General features: G+C 43.1%; 1 protein-coding gene across 1 annotated transcript; it reads right to left on the bottom strand.

Moving 5' to 3' along the window:
* Positions 1-1,197: 1,197 nt before the first annotated feature.
* On the bottom strand, positions 1,198-20,651 carry LOC310771617 (tetraspanin-1-like). The gene is made up of 7 exons (XM_083664192.1): positions 20,580-20,651; positions 9,732-9,813; positions 8,886-9,086; positions 5,290-5,364; positions 5,143-5,187; positions 4,529-4,615; positions 1,198-1,655 (listed from the first exon to the last, which is right to left on the bottom strand). The coding sequence occupies exons 2-7, from the start codon at positions 9,786-9,788 to the stop codon at positions 1,581-1,583; spliced, it is 540 nt and encodes a 179-aa protein (XP_083520318.1). The 5' UTR covers positions 9,789-9,813; positions 20,580-20,651; the 3' UTR covers positions 1,198-1,580.
* Between the last annotated feature and the right edge of the window lie 746 nt (positions 20,652-21,397).

The following is a 21,397-nucleotide window of genomic DNA, read 5'->3' as shown; positions in this document are numbered from 1 at the left end:
ATTCATTTCATTTCAGACTTTATTAAGGACAGCATACTGCAATAAAAAAAGAAGAAGAAAAACTAAAATAACAAAAGAAAAGACATTCCACAATGATCAGACATTTACGTACAATCTGGAACGCCAATGATTCCACTTTCTAGACGAGAACCTGATGGAACTCATTTCAGGGTTGGTTAAGGCTGAACTATCCGGTTTGCTGGATCAGATAGCATTATACATCTGTCTGTATACTATATATACTGTCTGTATACTATATATACTGTCTGTATACTACTGTCTGTATACTATATATACTGTCTGTATACTATATATACTGTCTGTATACTATATACTGTCTGTATACTATATATACTGTCTGTATATATACTGTCTGTATACTATATATACTGTCTGTATATATACTGTCTGTATACTATATATACTGTCTGTATATATACTGTCTGTATACTATATATACTGTCTGTATATATACTGTCTGTATACTATATATACTGTCTGTATATATACTGTCTGTATACTATATATACTGTCTGTATATATACTGTCTGTATACTATATATACTGTCTGTATATATACTGTCTGTATACTATATATACTGTCTGTATACTATATATACTGTCTGTATATATACTGTCTGTATACTATATATACTGTCTGTATATATACTGTCTGTATACTATATATACTGTCTGTATACTATATATACTGTCTGTATATATACTGTCTGTATACTATATATACTGCCAACGTTTCTCTCGTTCATGTCGGTCATGATATGAGGAAACACCAAAGAGGCACGTATGCTGTTGCCACAGTCGGCAGCAGTTGAGCTGAATTTCAGTACAACTCTAAAATTGGGACTGAATCTGAATCACCAAAGCGAAAATATTTCTCTTTAAAGGTCTCAGTGTTGTTGGACGTGTTGTCTTTTGATGTCTTCTCTGCTGTGGCTGGTACTGGTGCCATTGAGTTGACATGAATGCTCATGAACTTCAATCAGTCCAGCAATCAAGTACAATGAAATACAATTGTATAAAAAGCATTTAATCACAAAACAAATACAGTATGTAACTGTAATTGTATTTTGTGCATGTGTGTGCATTTCCATGCACATTGAAATTGAACGGATCACGTGCAGCACTCTGGTGAGAAGAGAAAATCGGTCCATTTGGAAATAAAAGGAAAAGTCAAAGTGTGATATTTATTATTTCAATATGTTCAGATATACAAAAATAAATGCATCATATTACAGCAGTGAGGGTGAGGGGGATGGTTGTGCAGTATTGCAACGCTTTCTGACAAGTTATGCAGATCCTTCTTCACACTGTGCGTCATTACACTCTTCAGTTTTCAGCACAAACAAAGCTATCATAAAACCATAAATAAATCACAGAATACATCTGCACAGACACAGAGCTGATCGAGGCTATGAAAACATATATTCAGCTCCTTTGATTTGAATGCTCAACGTTCCAACAACACAAAAGGTTTTGGTATATTCTAAATCAAAAAGTTAATGGACTCAAACCCTTGTAGAGAACAGGCTTCAAACATTTTCCCCTCAGTTACGTGTGATCTAAACAGCAGGTGCCTCCCTGCTTGCTGCTACAAGCTGCTTGTAGAGGGTCATTGAAACCACCATGGCAGCAATCTGTAATGACAACAGGTCACATGATCACTAAAGGCCCAATTATACTCTACGTTAAAGACGGAGACGGACAGAGCCTTCTGTCCGTACTCTGCATTCATTTCGTGCACATTGCGTGTGTGTTTATCACATATCTCAAGAACTGTTGATCCGATCGACTTCAAACTTGTGTTGCTGGGGACCTGAGGAAGGGCAATGTCGAACCCGTTCATGACTACATTTTGACTAAGCACCACACCGCCAGGACACAACAGAGGATTGCAGCAAACACACCCCTTTCACTAATGGTCCTGCATTGCTGCTTTGCCTGGGCTGGCTCATGCTGATTTCCTTTCCCATTATCAATTTGATCACACAGGTACCACAGACCAGTGGTTCTCACATTTTTTCACATGAAGGACCCCTAAACTGACAAAGATTAGACCACGGACCCCCATTTGATAGGATTTTGTCCCACGGTCCCACATATGATAATAAGATTGATGCTTTTAGATGTTTTATTACAGAAAATGTATGAAACCAATTACCAAAATAGTCATTGTGTTACTTATGAATGGAATTATAGCTAAAATAAATTATCCCCCTTTTGGCTGGGGACCCCCTGGAACCCCCTCAAGGACCTCTGGGGGTCCCCGGACCCCCATTTGAGAATCACTGCCAGTCATTTGTGCTAAGCTAACTAGACTAGCAGGAGGGCGCCTTACTACTGAATGCACAGAGAAGAGAAGGGCATCTATCTTCTCGTCTTACTATCGAATATATGGCAAATAGGCGAATCTCCCAAAATGTTGGTGGTTTCCTTTAAACAACCCTGTGAACCGAGTTTTCTGTAGCCTACCTTTAAACAACCCTGTGAACAGAGTTTTCTGTAGCCTACCTTTAAACAACCCTGTGAACAGAGTTTTCTGTAGCCTACCTTTAAACAACCCTGTGAACAGAGTTTTCTGTAGCCTACCTTTAAACAACCCTGTGAACAGAGTTTTCTGTAGCCTACCTTTAAACAACCCTATGAACAGAGTTTTCTGTAGCCTACCTTTAAACAACCCTGTGAACAGAGTTTTCTGTAGCCTACCTTTAAACAACCCTGTGAACAGAGTTTTCTGTAGCCTACCTTTAAACAACCCTGTGAACAGAGTTTCCTGTAGCCTACCTTTAAACAACCCTGTGAACAGAGTTTTCTGTAGCCTACCTTTAAACAACCCTGTGAACAGAGTTTCCTGTAGCCTACCTTTAAACAACCCTGTGAACAGAGTTTTCTGTAGCCTACCTTTAAACAACCCTGTGAACAGAGTTTTCTGTAGTCTACCTTTAAACAACCCTGTGAACAGAGTTTCCTGTAGCCTACCTTTAAACAACCCTGTGAACAGAGTTTTCTGTAGCCTACCTTTAAACAACCCTGTGAACAGAGTTTCCTGTAGCCTACCTTTAAACAACCCTGTGAACAGAGTTTTCTGTAGCCTACCTTTAAACAACCCTGTGAACAGAGGTTTCTGTAGTCTACCTTTAAACAACCCTGTGAACAGAGTTTTATGTAGCCTACCTTTAAACAACCCTATGAACAGAGTTTTCTGTAGCCTACCTTTAAACAACCCTGTGAACAGAGTTTTCTGTAGCCTACCTTTAAACAACCCTGTGAACAGAGTTTTCTGTAGCCTACCTTTAAACAACCCTGTGAACAGAGTTTTCTGTAGCCTACCTTTAAACAACCCTGTGAACAGAGTTTTCTGTAGCCTACCTTTAAACAACCCTGTGCCTTTAAACAACCCTGTGAACAGAGTTTTCTGTAGCCTACCTTTAAACAACCCTGTGCCTTTAAACAACCCTGTGAACAGAGTTTTCTGTAGCCTACCTTTAAACAACCCTGTGAACAGAGTTTTCTGTAGCCTACCTTTAAACAACCCTGTGAACAGAGTTTCCTGTAGCCTACCTTTAAACAACCCTGTGAACAGAGTTTTCTGTAGCCTACCTTTAAACAACCCTGTGAACAGAGTTTCCTGTAGCCTACCTTTAAACAACCCTGTGAACAGAGTTTTCTGTAGCCTACCTTTAAACAACCCTGTGAACAGAGTTTTCTGTAGTCTACCTTTAAACAACCCTGTGAACAGAGTTTCCTGTAGCCTACCTTTAAACAACCCTGTGAACAGAGTTTTCTGTAGCCTACCTTTAAACAACCCTGTGAACAGAGTTTCCTGTAGCCTACCTTTAAACAACCCTGTGAACAGAGTTTTCTGTAGCCTACCTTTAAACAACCCTGTGAACAGAGGTTTCTGTAGTCTACCTTTAAACAACCCTGTGAACAGAGTTTTATGTAGCCTACCTTTAAACAACCCTATGAACAGAGTTTTCTGTAGCCTACCTTTAAACAACCCTGTGAACAGAGTTTTCTGTAGCCTACCTTTAAACAACCCTGTGAACAGAGTTTTCTGTAGCCTACCTTTAAACAACCCTGTGAACAGAGTTTTCTGTAGCCTACCTTTAAACAACCCTGTGAACAGAGTTTTCTGTAGCCTACCTTTAAACAACCCTGTGCCTTTAAACAACCCTGTGAACAGAGTTTTCTGTAGCCTACCTTTAAACAACCCTGTGAACAGAGTTTTCTGTAGCCTACCTTTAAACAACCCTGTGAACAGAGTTTTCTGTAGCCTACCTTTAAACAACCCTGTGAACAGAGTTTTCTGTAGCCTACCTTTAAACAACCCTGTGAACAGAGTTTTCTGTAGCCTACCTTTAAACAACCCTGTGAACAGAGTTTTCTGTAGCCTACCTTTAAACAACCCTGTGAACAGAGTTTTCTGTAGCCTACCTTTAAACAACCCTGTGAACAGAGTTTTCTGTAGCCTACCTTTAAACAACCCTGTGAACAGAGTTTTCTGTACCTCCAGAGCAAAGATGCCCACCACCACGCCCACAATGATCCCAGCGTTGTCCTCGACCTGCTGCTGCAGATCTTTAATGTCACTGTACTGTAACATGCATGGAGTTACACACACACACACACACACACACACACACACACACACACACACACACACACACACACACACACACACACACACACACACACACACACACAAAACAGTAACTTGACATAATGTGACTTGGTCATATACCGAAGAAGATAAGAAGATGCTTCAGATGCACTGCATAGATCGGTGGTGGTGGCTGTGGTTGGGTAGGTTTGGTAATTATTTGTGCTGTTGTTGTAAAAAGGGGAGCCAGTAAAGTCTGTGTAGTTGCTGTATCCACAGCACTTGAACTGGAAGGAATATGGCAAATAGGTGAGAGAAATTACATCTTTGGGTGTGACAGTGATTTGTTCAGTGTTGGGGGTCTAGTTTTGTTTGGGAACAGTTAAGGCTCTGGCTTCTCTGTCAACTCACCTGTCAGCTCTGTTTACTGGGTCATGTGGTTTTCTGTGATGATAGGGATGATGAATAGTGTTTGAATGGATTAGATGATGTCACAATTCACTTGAAAAAATATACCGTACCTCCTTCATGCCGACATCATTCAGAGTCGAAAGGAATTGACGAACCTGAGGAAGACGGGCAGAAAATATTGTCGTCATACTTCCTACATTTCCTACCAACTGCAGTTCTTGCTGTGGAAAATTCAGTTGTTTTTGAGAGCCACGTACCTTATCCTTGAAGACGAACATCACCAACACTCCGGCAACCTCAGCGATGACGATGATCAGCACAATGATGAAGTACTGGAGGGGAGAAATGATACCGGATTAGCACTCGCAGTGTCTGGTGCGTTAAAGGGATACACCACTTTTTTGGAAGTTTAGCTCATTTGCCACATCCCCCCCACATAACCAAGATACACCATGCCTTACCGGCACTGTCCGCTCAGTTTACAGTGAGCTACAGTCGTAAAGTTAGTGATTATCGCCATAAAATGGAGGCTAATGGTACAGCTGTTAAAAATCTGCCAAAACACACATCTCACGGCGCCAAAATACATGTTGTGCTTCGGGTACTCCCCACACGATGAAATGCTAATCTAAAATGCACATAATCTGTCTTTTTGGAAGGAAAAGAGGTCGGCGGCCATGTTTGGAAAGTAGTGCCGGCTACCTCTTTTCCTTCCAAAAAGCCTACGGCTTCCAAAAAGGAAGCCGTAGGCCCACGAGGTCTACGGCCTCGTGGGATAACAACTGATCAGCGGGATATATTTGCCACAACACACTAGCTCTCATGCTATATTGCTTAAATATACCATGGTCTGGGACTGGGTGAATACTCGATTCTGATTGGCTGCAAGGTGTCCATTAATTTGTGATAATGTACAGTGATAATGTACACCTAGCTAAATGGTCTGTTCACCGTTCGTTCATATCAAGGTGCCAGAATCACGACAGAGCCGTTTCAGCTCTATACCACCGTTAACGCTTAATATGGCACTTTCATAAGTTTAGAAAAAAAAATTGTCAGTCAAAGTAACTACCGTAAATTCCGGACTATAAGCCGCGGCTTTTTTCCCGTTTTTTGGCCTTTTTTGGCCCCTGCGGCTTATATAACGGTGCGGCTTATCTATGGATTTTTTCAGAAAAAAAAAGAAAAAAAAACAGAATTCTCTCTTCTTTAGCACTCTTTCTAACTATAAATCCACTTCTGTTTTAATTTCCTCTCTTGCCCTCTTTTCACCACACTGTATGACACTGTATGACACTGTGTGCACTGTAAAAAAGAAACATAGGTGGTGTTGTGTTATGTTGTTTTGTTGAAATGTTAATAAATGGGAGCTTCCTCAAACAGCCATCTCTTTCCCGACAATCCCCTCTGTGCATGAACCCTTACATATGGTAATTAAACATTAAAACAAAAAAAACAAAAAAAAAACAAAAAATACCATTAAAACACCCGCGGCTTATAGTCCGGTGCGGCTTATATATGTAAAAAACAGTCAACTTTGCAGGTGCGGCTTATAGTCCGGAATTTACGGTATTTAGATTACCCCTGAGTGCTCAGTTTATTAAAAATAATGGCTATTTAGAAATCTGATTTTCGTTCTGGTCAGCTGACAGAAGCCGGGCTCTCAGCTGTCAACTGTCAACCCCTCTGTTTACAACTTGCAGCGAGCAGCAGCCAGGCGCTCTGGGAGAGCGTGCGCTGCCTCTTATCACTGATACAAATCAAGTCGAAGAGGAAAAAGACGAGATCAACAAAAAGAAAACAACGAAATGGGCAGTTAACAGCAACACACTGAGATATGTCCTTTTACAGAACATACCTGGACTCCAACATACTGAAAGCTTGAGATGGTTTTCACTCTACTCCAGCCTCGCGCCATTTCCGTCTTATAAGACCCGCAGACGTTAACGTAATTCCCTGGAATGCGAGTTTAAACGACCCAGTTAGGCTACATGGCGTTGCATTCTTAGACATTGCCGTTTTATTTTGTATGTTGTTACATACAATTGGCCAAATTATTAGTTAGCTTGACTCTAGAATTGTGCCAGGTGCAGGCACTAAGCGGCCATTTTATCCAATGATAGCCTATAGTCTCGCTGGCCAGCCTCCTCTCCCTTCCGTCAGAGGAGTCTGGCACCGCAGGTCTCCATAGTGGGATTGCGATGGGCGGTGCTTAGCGGCAGGGCCCTTGGAAATAGTTTCAAACAATCCAACTTGCCGTTTTCAGCGTGTAGCAACGAGCTAGCGTGTAGGTTTCTGCCGTTAGCTTGCTAGCTAGTTAGCGTTGTTGTTTTCCCTGAGGCGGCAGGGCACTATTTACAGCAACACACAGGGAGGAGGGAGCGGAAGCCACTCTGATTGACATGAGCCAATGACAGAGCTTCTTAAGCGGGGAGCTGAAATCCGGCAGCGTCTGAAACCGACGCCTCCAATGGGAGAGCAGAGTAGAGCAGGGGAGGGTTTATCCCAGTTATGGAGACCTGCAGCGCCAGACTCCTCGGACGGGACGGAGAGGAGGCTGGCCAGCGAGACTAATGATAGCCTAATCTTGAGCAGCTGAGGGGACTATTTTGTCTCGCCGGTTCTCAACTCATATTCAAGGTTATGAAAACTACATTTTGATTGCAAAATGCATGGGAATATAAATTAATGGTCTTGTTTTGTTTCTTTGGCAAGTGACCATGGTATAAGCGGGTTAATGCACTTCAAGGCGTCCATTATCAGAAATTATTTGACTTCGCGGAGGCAACCGTTCACGCCTCCACGTCGTCCAATAATTTCTGATAATTGACACCTCGTCATGCATTAACCCTTACATATATATATAGCCTATATATATATATATACACACATATGTACTGTAGGCTATTTAAGCAATATAGCATGAGAGCCAGTGTGTTGTGGCAAATATATCCCACAAATATACAGTTGATAACAGTTGATCAGCGGGATATATGCCACAACACACGCAGCTCGAGTGCTATATTGCTTTTATAAAACGGTTTCCAAGTATGATAATATAATAATAATAGTAATACTATAAGTCCGACTGCCATGGCATTCTGGTAGAGTCAGTTGAAACACTACTGTAAGGCGGGACCGCAAGAACCTGCGGGTGATTTGATTGGATCGTTCTGGAGACTGAAGTTGACATTGGCCAATCCTGGCGCTTGCTGAGAAGCTGAGAGCTTTCTGGAAAGCCCGACACGCAGCTCGAGCGCAGCGCTGCATCCTCAGCGCTTACTGAGAAGCTGAGAGCTTTCTGGAAAGCCCGACACCAACTAACGTTACGGGGTTAAACGCGGGGTTAAATGCGGGGTTAACAGCCTTTTTTTTGCAAAGAAGACATTAGCCCGCGTCTATTCTTGTACAAAACATAATTTTCTGCGAAGTATTAGTAAAGTTATAAGCGAAGATCGATTCACAAGGATCTGACAGCTGTCTCTGCCATTTGTTTTTTCTTGCCTTTTAGTAAGAGAGTGGCCATGGCAACTCATAACCCATGGCCATGGGTTATTAGAGTGGGTTACGGGATTTATACGATGGCTGTGAACCAATCAGATTGCTTGATTTGAGAGAGCCGTTTTATAAATATACATATTATCTGCATCGCCCCAACCTGTCCCAGGTAAGCTACTCCCATCTGTTGACTTCTTGTGTAACCTGTTGCAAAGTCGTTCTGTTGTTGTTGTAGTGGGTCTGGTTCATTTAGACACGAGCCTGATCCTATTTTGAGAACCGACAACGTTACAATATACATATATATATATTATATTTTTTATTTTACTTTTGTAATTCTTGGCGTATGGCTCACCATTATCAGCATCCACCTATTTTTTTTCCTGATGGCGCCACAGCAGCCCAGGAAGCCAAGGCCCTTCATCAGAAATCCCAGAGCTATGAGCAGATAGCACATAACTTTAAACAGCCGTGCCAGTTTGTCCGGAAACTTTCCCAGCACGCCCAGAAGGGTGAGCGCACAATGGCCCAAAACAAAGAAGCTTGTCCCTGTCAGCTGTATACAGCAGGGAGAGGAGAGAGTGGGGATACGGTAAGGAGAGAGAGAGAGAGAGAGAGAGAAAGAGAGAGAGAGAGAGAGAGAGAGAGAGAGGGAGAGAGAGAGAGAGGGGAGGGATATAGACACATCCCAACAAAACATGGAGGGGGGGGGGGCGTTGGATTGAGGGAGAAAGCAGAGAGACAGAGTGAGAGGGGGATCTGTGGAAATAGCAAAGGGGAACTGCATGGGGAAAAGTGGTATGGTCATATGAATTCATAGTGAGAGCTTCAACATATTGTGACAAATAGAGTAAAATTAACACATAGGCTACGACTTTTTACACTGAATACTTTGCTAAAAAGACTTGGTTCTATCTAGGTCAACCTGGGAAGACACACTTTCACACAGAACAAACACTACAACATCTAGACTTGTTTATGTGTTGTTGAACTGTAACTTACAGGAGATATCACTGAATATAGACTGACAAATAGTTACAAAAAGAGGAAATTGTACAAAACCAAAGGGAATGGCTAGCGTTCTTTGATCCACTATTGACTCTACTGTGTATGGTCGAGTGAGTCTGTGTTCTTGTTGGACTGGGTCTGCATGAAACTGAATGGGACAGTGCAGAGGCAATAGAAATATTTTTCAACTTACAAAGATGATGCCATTGAAGATGAACATTGTTATTTTGAGACAGCGGGGGGAACTCATCTTGGCTGGTAAATGTGATTTCACACTGTAAAAAAAAAAGAAATGTTTTTAGTTAATTCAAATTTCAGCTGCAGCTTTAGAATAATGAAGCCTGTGTGAACCTTAACTTGTATGAGACCCAGCTGTGTACATGAAGTTGTAGAGCTGATCCTATCAGTGGCAACAGCTATTTCCTCAAAGCAGATTTAGCTTTGAGAGCAGTTTTGTTATTAAATGACATAATGGAGAAACAGATCTGAGATGTAGCCTAAGTGATCTCTGATCGAGTGAAAGTTTAAATAATTCCTCCCATGAGAGTCAAGCTGGCGTTGAAGGGAATGAAGGGAACTGAGAGGTTACATCGTGTCGTACAGTATCTACAGATAACGGATGTGAACATGGCAAATCATATTTGCTTGAAAGCAGGCACGTGCACACATAGACATGAAAGGGGGCTTGAGCCCCTGCCTTTTTTTCAGTCTGTAAAAAGTGCTTTTTTTTATTTTATTATTATAATACATTTTTCATTTTCATTCCAACAACACATGAACAAAACAAACAGCTCAGACACATGAAAATATAAAATAAAAAGTGCCCTTTCCTGACCATGAATGCATTTCTAATGGTGCTTTGTATGGAAATTGCCCTTTCCATGCCGTCACTGAAGGCAGCATTCAAAGAGAAATGTCTTTTCCGAGCTCTCTTGGCCTTGAATGCACCATTTGTAATAGGCCTCTGCATGGAGCGGTGTTTTTCTAAACCGCCCCTGAAGGCACCAACCCAAAAATGAACCCAAAAATGAATGAATAAATAAATACATAAATAAATAAACCACCCAATAAATAAATAACCAAAATATAGGGAACAAATGCAGAATTGTTGCTCTTGAAAATATTTTTTACTTTACACTATTGGAAAGGGATGTTGTGTTGTTGAATCAGCAAAAAATAAAAAAAATTCTAATACACCTTATCTAAATCTTCTGTCTTGTTTTTTAGAATTATGGTTAAAATGCATGGTATATTACAAGCCTCACTCAGTATCGTTCAATGTTTCTGCCTGTGTTGCTATCTGTTGTAGTACAACAACCTAAAGGGAGAAAAGGAGCAAATAAATATTGATGCTTAAATGATTTCACAACAGTATTGCAACAGCATGCAACTTTTATATACTAATATGTGACCTGCTCTGACAAAATCAGTCACATTGACCCCAAAAGACACCATTGGAAAGAGGAGACTCTCAGCTTTCTGGGGATATCAAAATTAACAATTGAGGGAGATACACCCCTTTATGTCGCGACTGTTTCCAAACTGTGTTTTTGAGAAAAACGGCCTCAAAGTTTGACGTTAATTCTGAGACATAAACATCTTTTCTTGAAGTTGTCTGCATGTGCATGCCCACACACCAAGATTCAAGATTCAAGATTCAAGATTTTTATTGTCACTCCATGGTACAAGTACCACGTGTGAAATTCTTGTGCAGTGGACTCCGTTTACGACATAGTACAAATAGGCAACAGCAATAAGTAATAGGCAATAAGAAATAGGCATCAATAAGCAATAAGACAGCAATAAGGCAATAAGAAATAGGCATCTTATAAGCAATAAGACAAGTCGGTGGCTTATACGACAGTGGCATATTCATTGCACATAGGTGCACATGTCATGTGCATACGTTAGACGTGTTCAGACATTCCAAATTCGACGTTTTATACATACATGTGCAAATAGCATGTACCTTATTAAACATACACTTAAATTTACAATTAAACGTTAGGCACCTTATTAAACATACACTTAAATTTACAATTAAACGTTAGGCATCCGTAATAGTAGCAGCTGCAGTACGGTACTGCGGTACGACTACTGCACTATTTGTGCATATTTAGGAGTCTCGTGGCCTGCGGGAAGAAACTGTTCCTCAAGCGATTTGTGCGTGTTTTTGGAACCCTGTATCTCCTCCCTGAGGGTAGCCGGGAGAACAGGCTGTTGTGGGGATGGTTTGTGTCTTTGATGATCTTCAGGGACCTCCTGAGGCACCGCTGGTTATACAGTTCGTGCAGTTCTGGCAACTCGTCTCCTGTTACGTGCTGGGCCGCGCGCCTCACCCTCCGTAGCGCCCTGCGGTCCATGGTGGTACAGTTCCCGTACCAGGCGGTGAAGCAGCCAGTCAGCAGGCTTTCAATGGTGCCTCTGTAGAAGTCCCTGAGGATTTCTTTCCTTAGCCCAAACTTCTTCAGGCGCCTGAGTCCGTGTATTCGCTGTTGGGCCTTTTTGACAACAGTGGCGGTGTGGCCGGCCCAGGTCAGGTCCTGGTGGATGTTGACTCCCAGGTACTTGAAGCTGTCCACCCTTTCCACCACTGTGCCGTTGATGGTGATTGGGGGGTGTGTGCCCCCCCCTCTCCTGTAGTCCACAATGATCTCCTTGGTCTTGGAGACGTTCAGAGAGAGGTGGTTGTCCTGGCACCATTGTTCCAGGACCCTCACCTCCTCTCTGTAGGCCGTCTCGTCGCCCCCCGAGATCAGCCCCACGACTGCTGTGTCGTCTGCAAACTTCACGATGGTGTTTGAAGTTTGAGTCGCCACGCAGTCGTGGGTGTAGAGGTCGTACCAGAAGGGGCTGGAGACGCACCCCTGGGGTGCTCCTATGCTGATGGTCAGCGGGGAGGAGGTGAGGTTGCCCACCCTCACCACCTGGCGGCGGTCTGTCAGGAAGTCCAGGATCCAGTCGCACATCGCTGTGTTTAGTCCCAGGTCCCTGAGTTTGCTTACCAGCCTGGAGGGTACTATGGTGTTGAATGCTGAGCTGTAGTCCACGAACAGCATTCTCACATAGGTGTCCTTCCCCTCCAGGTGGGACAGGGCGGTGTGGAGCACGTGTGCCACTGCATCCGCTGTGCTCCTGTTGGGGCGGTATGCAAACTGCAGCGGGTCGTGGTCCGGGGGGAGTGTGGGACGGATCTTTGATATGACCAGCTTTTCAAGGCACTTGCTGGCTATTGGTGTGAGGGCTATAGGGCGCCAGTCATTGAGGCTGGTCACTTTTTTCTGTTTGGGAATGGGGATGATTGTTGCTGCCTTGAAGCAGGAGGGAACTCGTCGGAGGGAGAGGGACTGGTTGAAGATGTCTGTGTACACGGCTGCCAGCTGGTGGGCGCAGGCCTTGAGGACCCGCCCAGGGATGCCGTCCGGGCCGGCCGCCTTGCGTGGGTTGATACGCAGGAACGACCGGCACACTTCATCCTCAGTGATGGTGAGGGGGCGGTCTGTGGGGGGTGGAGGGTGGGTGGGGTTGGTGGTTAGGTGGGAATGGGGGGGGGTGCGGGTGCTGAGGGGTGGGGGGGAGGAAGGGGGGAGGGGAGGTGATCGGGGGGTGGGGGGGAGGAAGGGGGGTGGGGGGGAGGAAGGGGGGAGGGGAGGTGATTGGGGGGGGGAGAGGAGGAGGGGTGGTGGGGGGGCGGCGAGGGGGAGAGGTGATGGGGGGGGAGAGGTGGCAGGGGGGGGAGGAGGGGAGGAGAGGGGTGATGGGGGGGGAGAGGTGGGGGGGGAGGAGAGGAGGGGGGGTGGGGAGGGGTGGTGGGGGGGAGGAGGGAGGGGGGGGTGATGGGGGGGAGGAGAGGGGGAGAGGGGGGGGAGAGGGGGGGGGGGAGGAGGGGAGGCGCTCTGGCAGAGGGGTCGAACCTAGCGTAGAACGCGTTGAGTTCGTCCGGTAGGGTGGGTGACGTGCTGGGGTTCTGTCGTTTCACCTCTTTGAAGTCTGTGGCAGCATGGAGCCCTCTCCACAGGTGTCTGGGGTTGTTAGTGTCCAGTTTTGACTCCAGCTGCCTTCCATAATCTCTACGTGCTATTTTTATAGCGGTCCGGAGGGCATATTGTGCCTGCTTGTATTGGTCAGTTGTGCCAGAGCTGAAGGCGGTGGTCCTGGCGTGAAGGGCAGCCCTGACGTCGCTGTTGACCCAAGGCTTTTGGTTCGGCATTATTTTGACTTTTTTTGTGGGTGGGATTGGGCTGAAATTTTGTATGGCACTGTGTTATGATCCTGGGGAGGTAATGGCAATGTCATGGAAACCACCTGGAAAGTCCTTTAAACCACCTGGAAAGTCCTGGAAACTACCTGGAAAGCACTGGAAAGTCTTGGAAACCACCTCCCCAGGTTGGATTTGGCTGTAAATTTGTATGGTAGTGTGTCATGATCCGTGGAAGGTCATGAGCAGGTCATGGAAACCACCTTGAAAGTCCTGGAGAGTCCTGGAAACTACTTGGAAAGTCCTGGAAAGTCCTGGAAACCACTTCCCCAAGTTAAATTTGGCTGTAAATTTGTATGGCAGTGTGTATGATGCAGGTAAGGTCATGGGAAGGTCATGGAAACCACCTTGAAAGTCCTGGAAACCACCTGGAAAGTCCTGGAAACTACTTGTAAAGTCTGGAAACCACCTCCGGTTGGAGTGGGCTGTACATTTGCATGGTGGTGTGTTATGATCTGGGGTAGGTCATGGTAAGGTCCTGGAAACCACTTGGAAAATCCTGGAAACTGGACTTTCTAATATTAGATTAGAAAATAAATTTGCCAGATTTGATGAGACTTTCCCTATAAACCACTTCTGGGGCCAAATGTATAAAACTGTGCATGTACTGTATGTGTAGAAATCTGTGTAAGCCCAAAAAAGCTCTACGCCCAAATTAACACTACATTTGGCCCCTGGTCTTCTATTCGAATATACAGATAGATAGATACTTTTGTTGGTTGAACAGGTACACATAACATCTCAGTACACCTCAGTGGATATCATGACAAAGTAGCCTATGTAAAGGCAACTAATAGACCAGCTAGAACAGCCTGGTAAATTCAGAAAATGGCATCACTTTACTGTAATGCAGCCTTTAACCCCAGGGAAATATTCATGTATAAGCATATTTGAGTAGGCTACATAGAAAAGCGGTATATAAGTCCTATCAATTATTATTATTATTATTATTATTATTATTATTATTATTATCAATACAAACTGTTCTGTAACACCCAACTGACAGAAGATCCTCTGACGCCCCACCCACATTATTTTTTGTAATTAGGGCTACATTCATGCAGGATAATAATTGTACATTAATAGTAATAATTGTAATTGTTGTAATAATTATTACAAATAACAGCAACAAAGAATCTATAGCGGACCCGTTTCTGCTCTGGAGTAGAGACAGAGAGACAGACAGCTGAAAGTAGGCTATGAGGCAAATAATCTGAAATTAGCTCAGTCTAATGCCATCTGTGAATTGAATTTAAAAGTAAAGCAACATTATCACGCAGATTACTGACTAGTATTAGTCTATCAATCTGACAGACAGACAGGCAGACAGACAGACTTTCACTGGATGCAGAAATTACGCAGCTGCTCTCCCCCTCTCTCTCTCTCCCGTTGCAGCGGGGAGAGAGAGAGAGCAAGGGGAGAGAGAGAGAGCGAGAGAGAGACTGCAGACGGGTTGCCATGTTCGTTATCATAACCCCCGAAGAGGCAGATTTTTAAGAGGTTAAAACGTTACATAAACAGCCTAAACTAGTCTAAAATAACAAACCAATAACAGAACTCCACAATACAACCCTGACAAACTTTAGAAACAGCGTTTTAAATCCTAGAGTAGTCTATAATATAGCCTACCATTTGCAAGTACTGACACACCCGTTTAACTGGCAACGTGAGGCTGCACGCGCAGCAGAGAGCAGCAGGCTCAGAGCAGCGCAGTTTACTTTCAGTTTTGTCACTACCTTCAAGAGCTTCAAAAGTATATTTAGCAGTCGAATTTCACAATAATCTTTACAGAGAATGAAAGCCAAGGCTTTATTTTACTATAATCTGATGAAACCCCAAAACAACAGAAATAAATATTTTCTGATAAAATCGCGTTTTCTAGACAAACAGCCAGCGCGACAAGCGACTGATTTGGTCAGAGCAGGTCACATATTATTCAGTTATGGAGTTATTTTTCCGTGACAAGTCTCATCCTAAAATGAGATATTCCTCTAAATCTGGTTAAAATCGGAATATTTAAAATGAGTTATACCCCTAAATTGGCCTTCAAATTGCCTCAAATTTTCGTGCCCTTTTATGAATTTCAGCCCCTGCCCCTCTAATGTTCTCTGCACGTCTCTGCTTGAAAGGGATGAGGCATAATATATAGGTCACAAAAAAGGAAATTCCCTCAGCAGATAGAAAATATACAGTAGATGAAGGTAGTGCCATATCATCAGGGCATGGACACATTACATCAATGTCATGATCAGGCCTGAATGAACGACTGAAAAATGATTTCTTGATATTGTGTAAACCTCCTCTGATGGACTCATGATTTATGAGGCTTACTGGTATCTTATCAGCTGGTAGTCACACTGCAAGTAGCACAGAGGAATCATACATTTAGTATTTAGCCAGCACCATTGCTCCCGTGTTACATCGCTTGCTTGCTGGGAAAGCTAAGCAGGTCTGGCTGTGGTTAGTCCTTGGATGGGAGACCGGTGCTGTAAGTGCTGTTGGACAACCAGTAGGAGGTGCTCCTTCCCTCATGAATAATATCCCAAATGCTCCAGGGCAGATGGAGACAAGGGACTCCTGTCCTGTGAGTGAGCACCGTCCTTCAGATGAGACTTTAAACCAAGGACCTGACTCTCTGTGGTCAATAAAGATCCCATCGGCACTCTTCCACAAGAGTAGTAACCCCGGTGCCTTGGCTAAATTCCCAAACAGGCCTTCCTTCCAACATGGACACCTAATCATCCTTCATTATCTAATCGACTCAATAAATCCTCTACTCTCCACCATGATAGCTGATGTGTGGTGGCACTAACTGGCTGCCGTGCATCACCCAGGCGGGTGCTACACATCTTGACGAGTTCACACTCGACACGCCTAACATTATAAAATAACGTTTTGTTATGGCATCTAGTATATACTAGATGCCTAGTATATACTAGAAACCAGTGTTGGGCAAGTTATTTTAAAAATGTAATATACTACATATTACTAGTTACTTTCATTTGAAAGTAATAAGTTACTTTACAATATTACTTTCTGTGTAAAGTAACTCGTTACTTATTACACTACTTTTGCATTACTTTTACCAAAACAACAGCAGCAGCAGAATGACATCGCTGCCCCAGAACCATCCCGAAAAAATTATTTCAACCGCCTTGAAGTCAGTGTAAACAATCCAAAATTCTAAATTTTATTCTTTTCCTTTGTTATTGTCATCTGTAGTGGTTATTTGCATAAAAACACAATTTGATTAGGAAATTATTGTATCTTTTTTCAAATATGATTTAATCAAATGTAACTCAATTTGTAACTTGAGTTCCTTGACAAAGTAACTGGTATAATATTACTGAAATCCTATAAGTAATAAGTTATATTACTGAGTTACTGCTAAAAGTAATATATTACATGTAATAAGTTACTTTTGTAATGAGTTACCCCCAACACTGCTAGAAACTGATGTCATCGCTGAGACTTTGTGTGTGTGTGTGAGTGAATTTAGCACATCACTGATGTCTGTCCCACTGTCCCAGAGTCTGTCCCACTGATGACATCATCAGTGATGTGATAAATGCACTCACACACACACAAAGTCTCAGTAACTGGGTTTCCATCCACCTCTGGATATTCGCATTTACCCAAAATGCGAATATAAACTTGAATGGAAACACCAGAAATTCGAATAAAGGTCGAAATATCGCATAAAATTTTTTACGCTTGGAGGGGGTGGATTTATCAGCGTATCGACACTAGGAAGATGCGAACTTTTGCAATGGAAACAGATTTTGCGAATTAACGATGACGTACCGTGTGAAATGGTGCTGGACGACAACTTCCCAAAACTCCTTACTGCGTTTACGTTCCCAGACACGCGGACGGCGGCGACGTGGTCCTCCAGCCCCAGCTCCTTCCCACATTATTCTCATCATTGCATGCCTTCTTTCGCGTTTCTGCATCAGGATGTTGATGTAAATTGCTAACGTTGATAATGACGTTATGAGAGTCCTCCCAAAAGCCACGATGTTTGCAAACACTCTCTCCATCTTGTCGTAGACTAGTTGTTGTTAGTATTGTAAGCTATTTTTATGAAGGTGCTATGCGATATCATTTATGTTTACGTTCTAGGCAGCACTGTAGGCTTTTATGTTGAAGGCCGGAAACGGAAGTGTGTGGTGGTTGTTGTGGGGAACTTGAGGCTGGAAGAGTACGAGCAAAGAACTTTTCCTTCCACGCTCTTTGGTACGAGGATGAGAGAACGGGAAGAATAATAAAGCTGGCGTCTCATGGTGAGAGTGTTCAAGTGGGAGTTGCTCCGTTTATTGCTTTTTATGCGCAGCCTAATAACGCTCGGCTACAGTATCATGTCGCTCTTATGACGTCATCCCATCGCGCCCCCTTCTTCTTCGGGTGTCTTTTGCATTTCCCCCTCCACTTTTCCGAGAAGCGCCACCTACTGCTCAACCTGCCGACTCCCAAAACTCGCTAAACAAAACTGAATGGAAACATGCATAAATTCGCATTTTATTTTGCGGATTTTCACAAATTCGCTTGAATTATGCGATACATTTGGATGGAAACCCAGTTACTGATGATCACATCAGTTTCTTTGCTATAGCGTGTGACAAAGTAAGGTTTGTAGCTTTGCTCTTGTGGTTTAGAGTTGAGCAATTTCCTCCTCAAGTGACAGAACTCTGTTGTGAGCCTGAGTGAGAAGCTGAGGTTGATACCATCGACATATAATAAAGATTTGAGATTGAGATTTTATTTATCTCAACGGTTGATACCATTTCTGTTTGAAATGCTGTTGCATGTCCACCTGTAGATTGAAGGTGGAAGTCCTGAGAGTCGTGTGTCTTAATCTCTGGATTTGTCCATAAGGGATGTTCTTAACTCATTGAGTGCCAGCCACTTTTGGAGAACGGACGCTCCCAGTGCCAGAGTTTCAGAGCGTTTTCAGTGATTTCTCGAGGCCCACAGAATATTGTGTGATATTACTATGTAAACACTGAACACGCACAAAGAACGATGAGACTCTCTTCTATCATCTGCAAAAAAAAGTTTATTGATCCCATTTTCCGTTCTTTAGTTATGAGCCGGAGAAGATAGCTTGATTTAACCAAAAACAGCAATTTTTTTCGAGAAGCTGAGATAATGAGCCTTTTGTGAAATTAAACATTTCAAGCACATCACTGACTCTGAAGCTAATATTTTCTAATGTAGTCACACCTCAAAAATAATTTCCTTCAATAAAACAGTGAAGGCCAGGGAATTTTGTTTGGCAGAATAATATTTTTTAGCTGCAACCAGCAGCGCTGGCCCCTGCGTGCGCTGCTGGTTGCAGCTTCTTGCTGGTCTTGATTTGCTGCTGGTGGGCATCGGATATTCTGGCTTGCGTTTGCCAATCCTGTCCTGCTGTCTGGGTCTGTCTGGGTGTTGTGTGCTGCTCTGCGTGCCCCCCCCCCCCCCCCGCCTCAACTGCACACTCCTCCTCCGTATGGGAGTGTCTCTGGTGGCTCTCTGCTGAGTTTGCTGTGCACAGTGAAGGGTGCGCGACATCCAGCTTTTTTACAGCGTTCCGCGTGTGTTTGTCACCGGCAACCATGCTTCCAGTTGAGAATAATAACAACTCCACGGCTGATCATGCGGATGTGCTGTCGCAACGGACACGGAGCGGCTCAATTGTGGGAGCAGATTGGCTGCTGCAGGCACAGCTACAGTAACGTTATGCTTCATGCATATCGATGCATACGGATGCGATGCGATTTCCGTTTCCCCAACGACTTCTTCTTTGTTTTTTCCTTGCCTTTCTGTTATCTGGAGAGCACTGTCGCCACCTAAGGGTTCTGTAAAATAGGTTAGACACATTCAATAGCTCCCATATTGTAAGAGGCGATGTAAGAGGCTTAGATCGACATCCCCCCGTCAAAAAACGCAATTGACGACTTTAGTCGTCTTTGGCACTCTACGTCACTATTTGAATTGAGGACTAAAGTCGTCATTGGCACTCAATGAGTTAATGAGCCATGGGAAGTGAAAACTGTTCGCATGCAGTAAGGTGTTCCAGTCAGTTGATTTTCTAAAGATGGAGGTGTGCAAGTATACTTGGTTGTCCTTTAAGATCCGTAGGGCAACAAAGTTAATGACTTGACTTGTTGATCATATTCCAAGCTCATCAAAAACAGACAACCTTTCACCACAGAGTGTTACCCCCTCAGAATCCTGGCTTGCATGATGCCCCTGCTTCAGCTACCAGCAGTCTTAGTGTATCACAGCAACATTTTGAATCTATACATAAGTAGTATCAACATATTTACACCATTTACAACATATATACACCATTACTAGTGCAAGCACATCACCAGATTCAACGTGAGAATTTATTCAATTTATTGTTTTTTATTGTTTTGACTCTGTATATTGAAGCACTTGATAAAAAATAGTGCAATGTGGATTTCGAGGGAGGGGGGGGTGGGGTTAATACAGCCCTACCAGACACTTTCTGCTTAATCTGATGACTAAAAAAAGACTAAAATGTCAACAGTCAACATTGACTAAAACTAGACGTGATTTTCGACTAAGATGAGACTAAAATAAAAGACCTGTCAACTAAAAGTTGACTAAATAAAAACAGGATGAGGTTGACTAAATATGATAAAAACTAATGAGGACATTTGACACAGGACTATGACTAAGATGAGAAAGAAAGGAAAAAAAACAATATCCGGCAAATTTAACACTGCTGTACATTTACTGAACTTACATTGATTACAAGAGTTAGATACTTACAACAATGTGCTTGAGACAGCTGTGATCTTTGCATGCGTGTGTCTGGGTGTGAGGATGTGGGAGAGACTGGCAGACAGGCAAAACCTTTGGGCAATACAAAGAAACAGAGGCATATAGAGAGGCAAAGTGACCGCCAACTTCCTGCTTCAGCACTGTACCAGAGATTTCTATCTGCCATTTATTTTCCCATCCACATTTTGTAAAATGCGTATAAAAATAGTTTTACTGGTTCAAACCAAACGGTTCAGATATATTTAGAAACAGGAGAGATCGCATAACATTTCACTGGGACAAAAATATTATATTTTTTCAATGTTTTTTTTAAGTTTGGGTCTGAGTGAAATGTTCTATGGTCTCTCCCGATTATAGCGTTAGCTGAACCATTTTACGAAATGTCTATCGTGAAATCTGTACAGATTCAAGTGTGCGGAAATTCCTTTTATATTTGTAACGAAATGTCTATGGGAAAATAAATGGCGGATGAAAATCTCTGGTACAGTGCTGAAGCAGGAAGTGACGTTCACTTTGCCTCTCTATAATGACTGATGTGTGGTGAGGCATTTACTGTCAATGGGTGAGGCTTCAAAGAACCTCATCCTGTTTTGCACAGGCTGCACAAGCGAGTAAGACGAACTTCCGTTCGGCGTAAAGCCTTTGTCAACAATGAGAAAGAGACACTTTCAGAAATATACACACATACATCAAGGAGGGCACCAATGGGAAGTTCGTCCTTTCAGTTGTGCAAAGAGGCTGAAACTATTTACAGTAAATGACAGTTAGAATCTAAAAAGTGAGGGTGATAGTCTATACCAGGGATT

The sequence above is a fragment of the Poromitra crassiceps genome, assembly GCF_964638095.1.
Source record: "Poromitra crassiceps genome assembly, contig: HAP1_SCAFFOLD_884, whole genome shotgun sequence".
NCBI lineage: Eukaryota > Metazoa > Chordata > Actinopteri > Beryciformes > Melamphaidae > Poromitra > Poromitra crassiceps.
This window is presented reverse-complemented; position numbering and strand designations above follow the sequence as displayed.

What these genes read in the sequence shown, in the direction of transcription:
- LOC310771617 (XM_083664192.1), bottom strand. Translation starts at nt 9,788, where the DNA reads ATGAGTTCCCCCCGCTGTCTCAAAATAACAATGTTCATCTTCAATGGC. An exon ending in TCTTCAATGGCATCATCTTT is followed by an intron (nt 9,087 to 9,731) that starts GTAAGTTGAAAA and finishes TGCTGTATACAG; the next exon opens with CTGACAGGGACAAGCTTCTT. An exon ending in ATAGGTGGATGCTGATAATG is followed by an intron (nt 5,365 to 8,885) that starts GTGAGCCATACG and finishes TCTCCCCTCCAG; the next exon opens with TACTTCATCATTGTGCTGAT.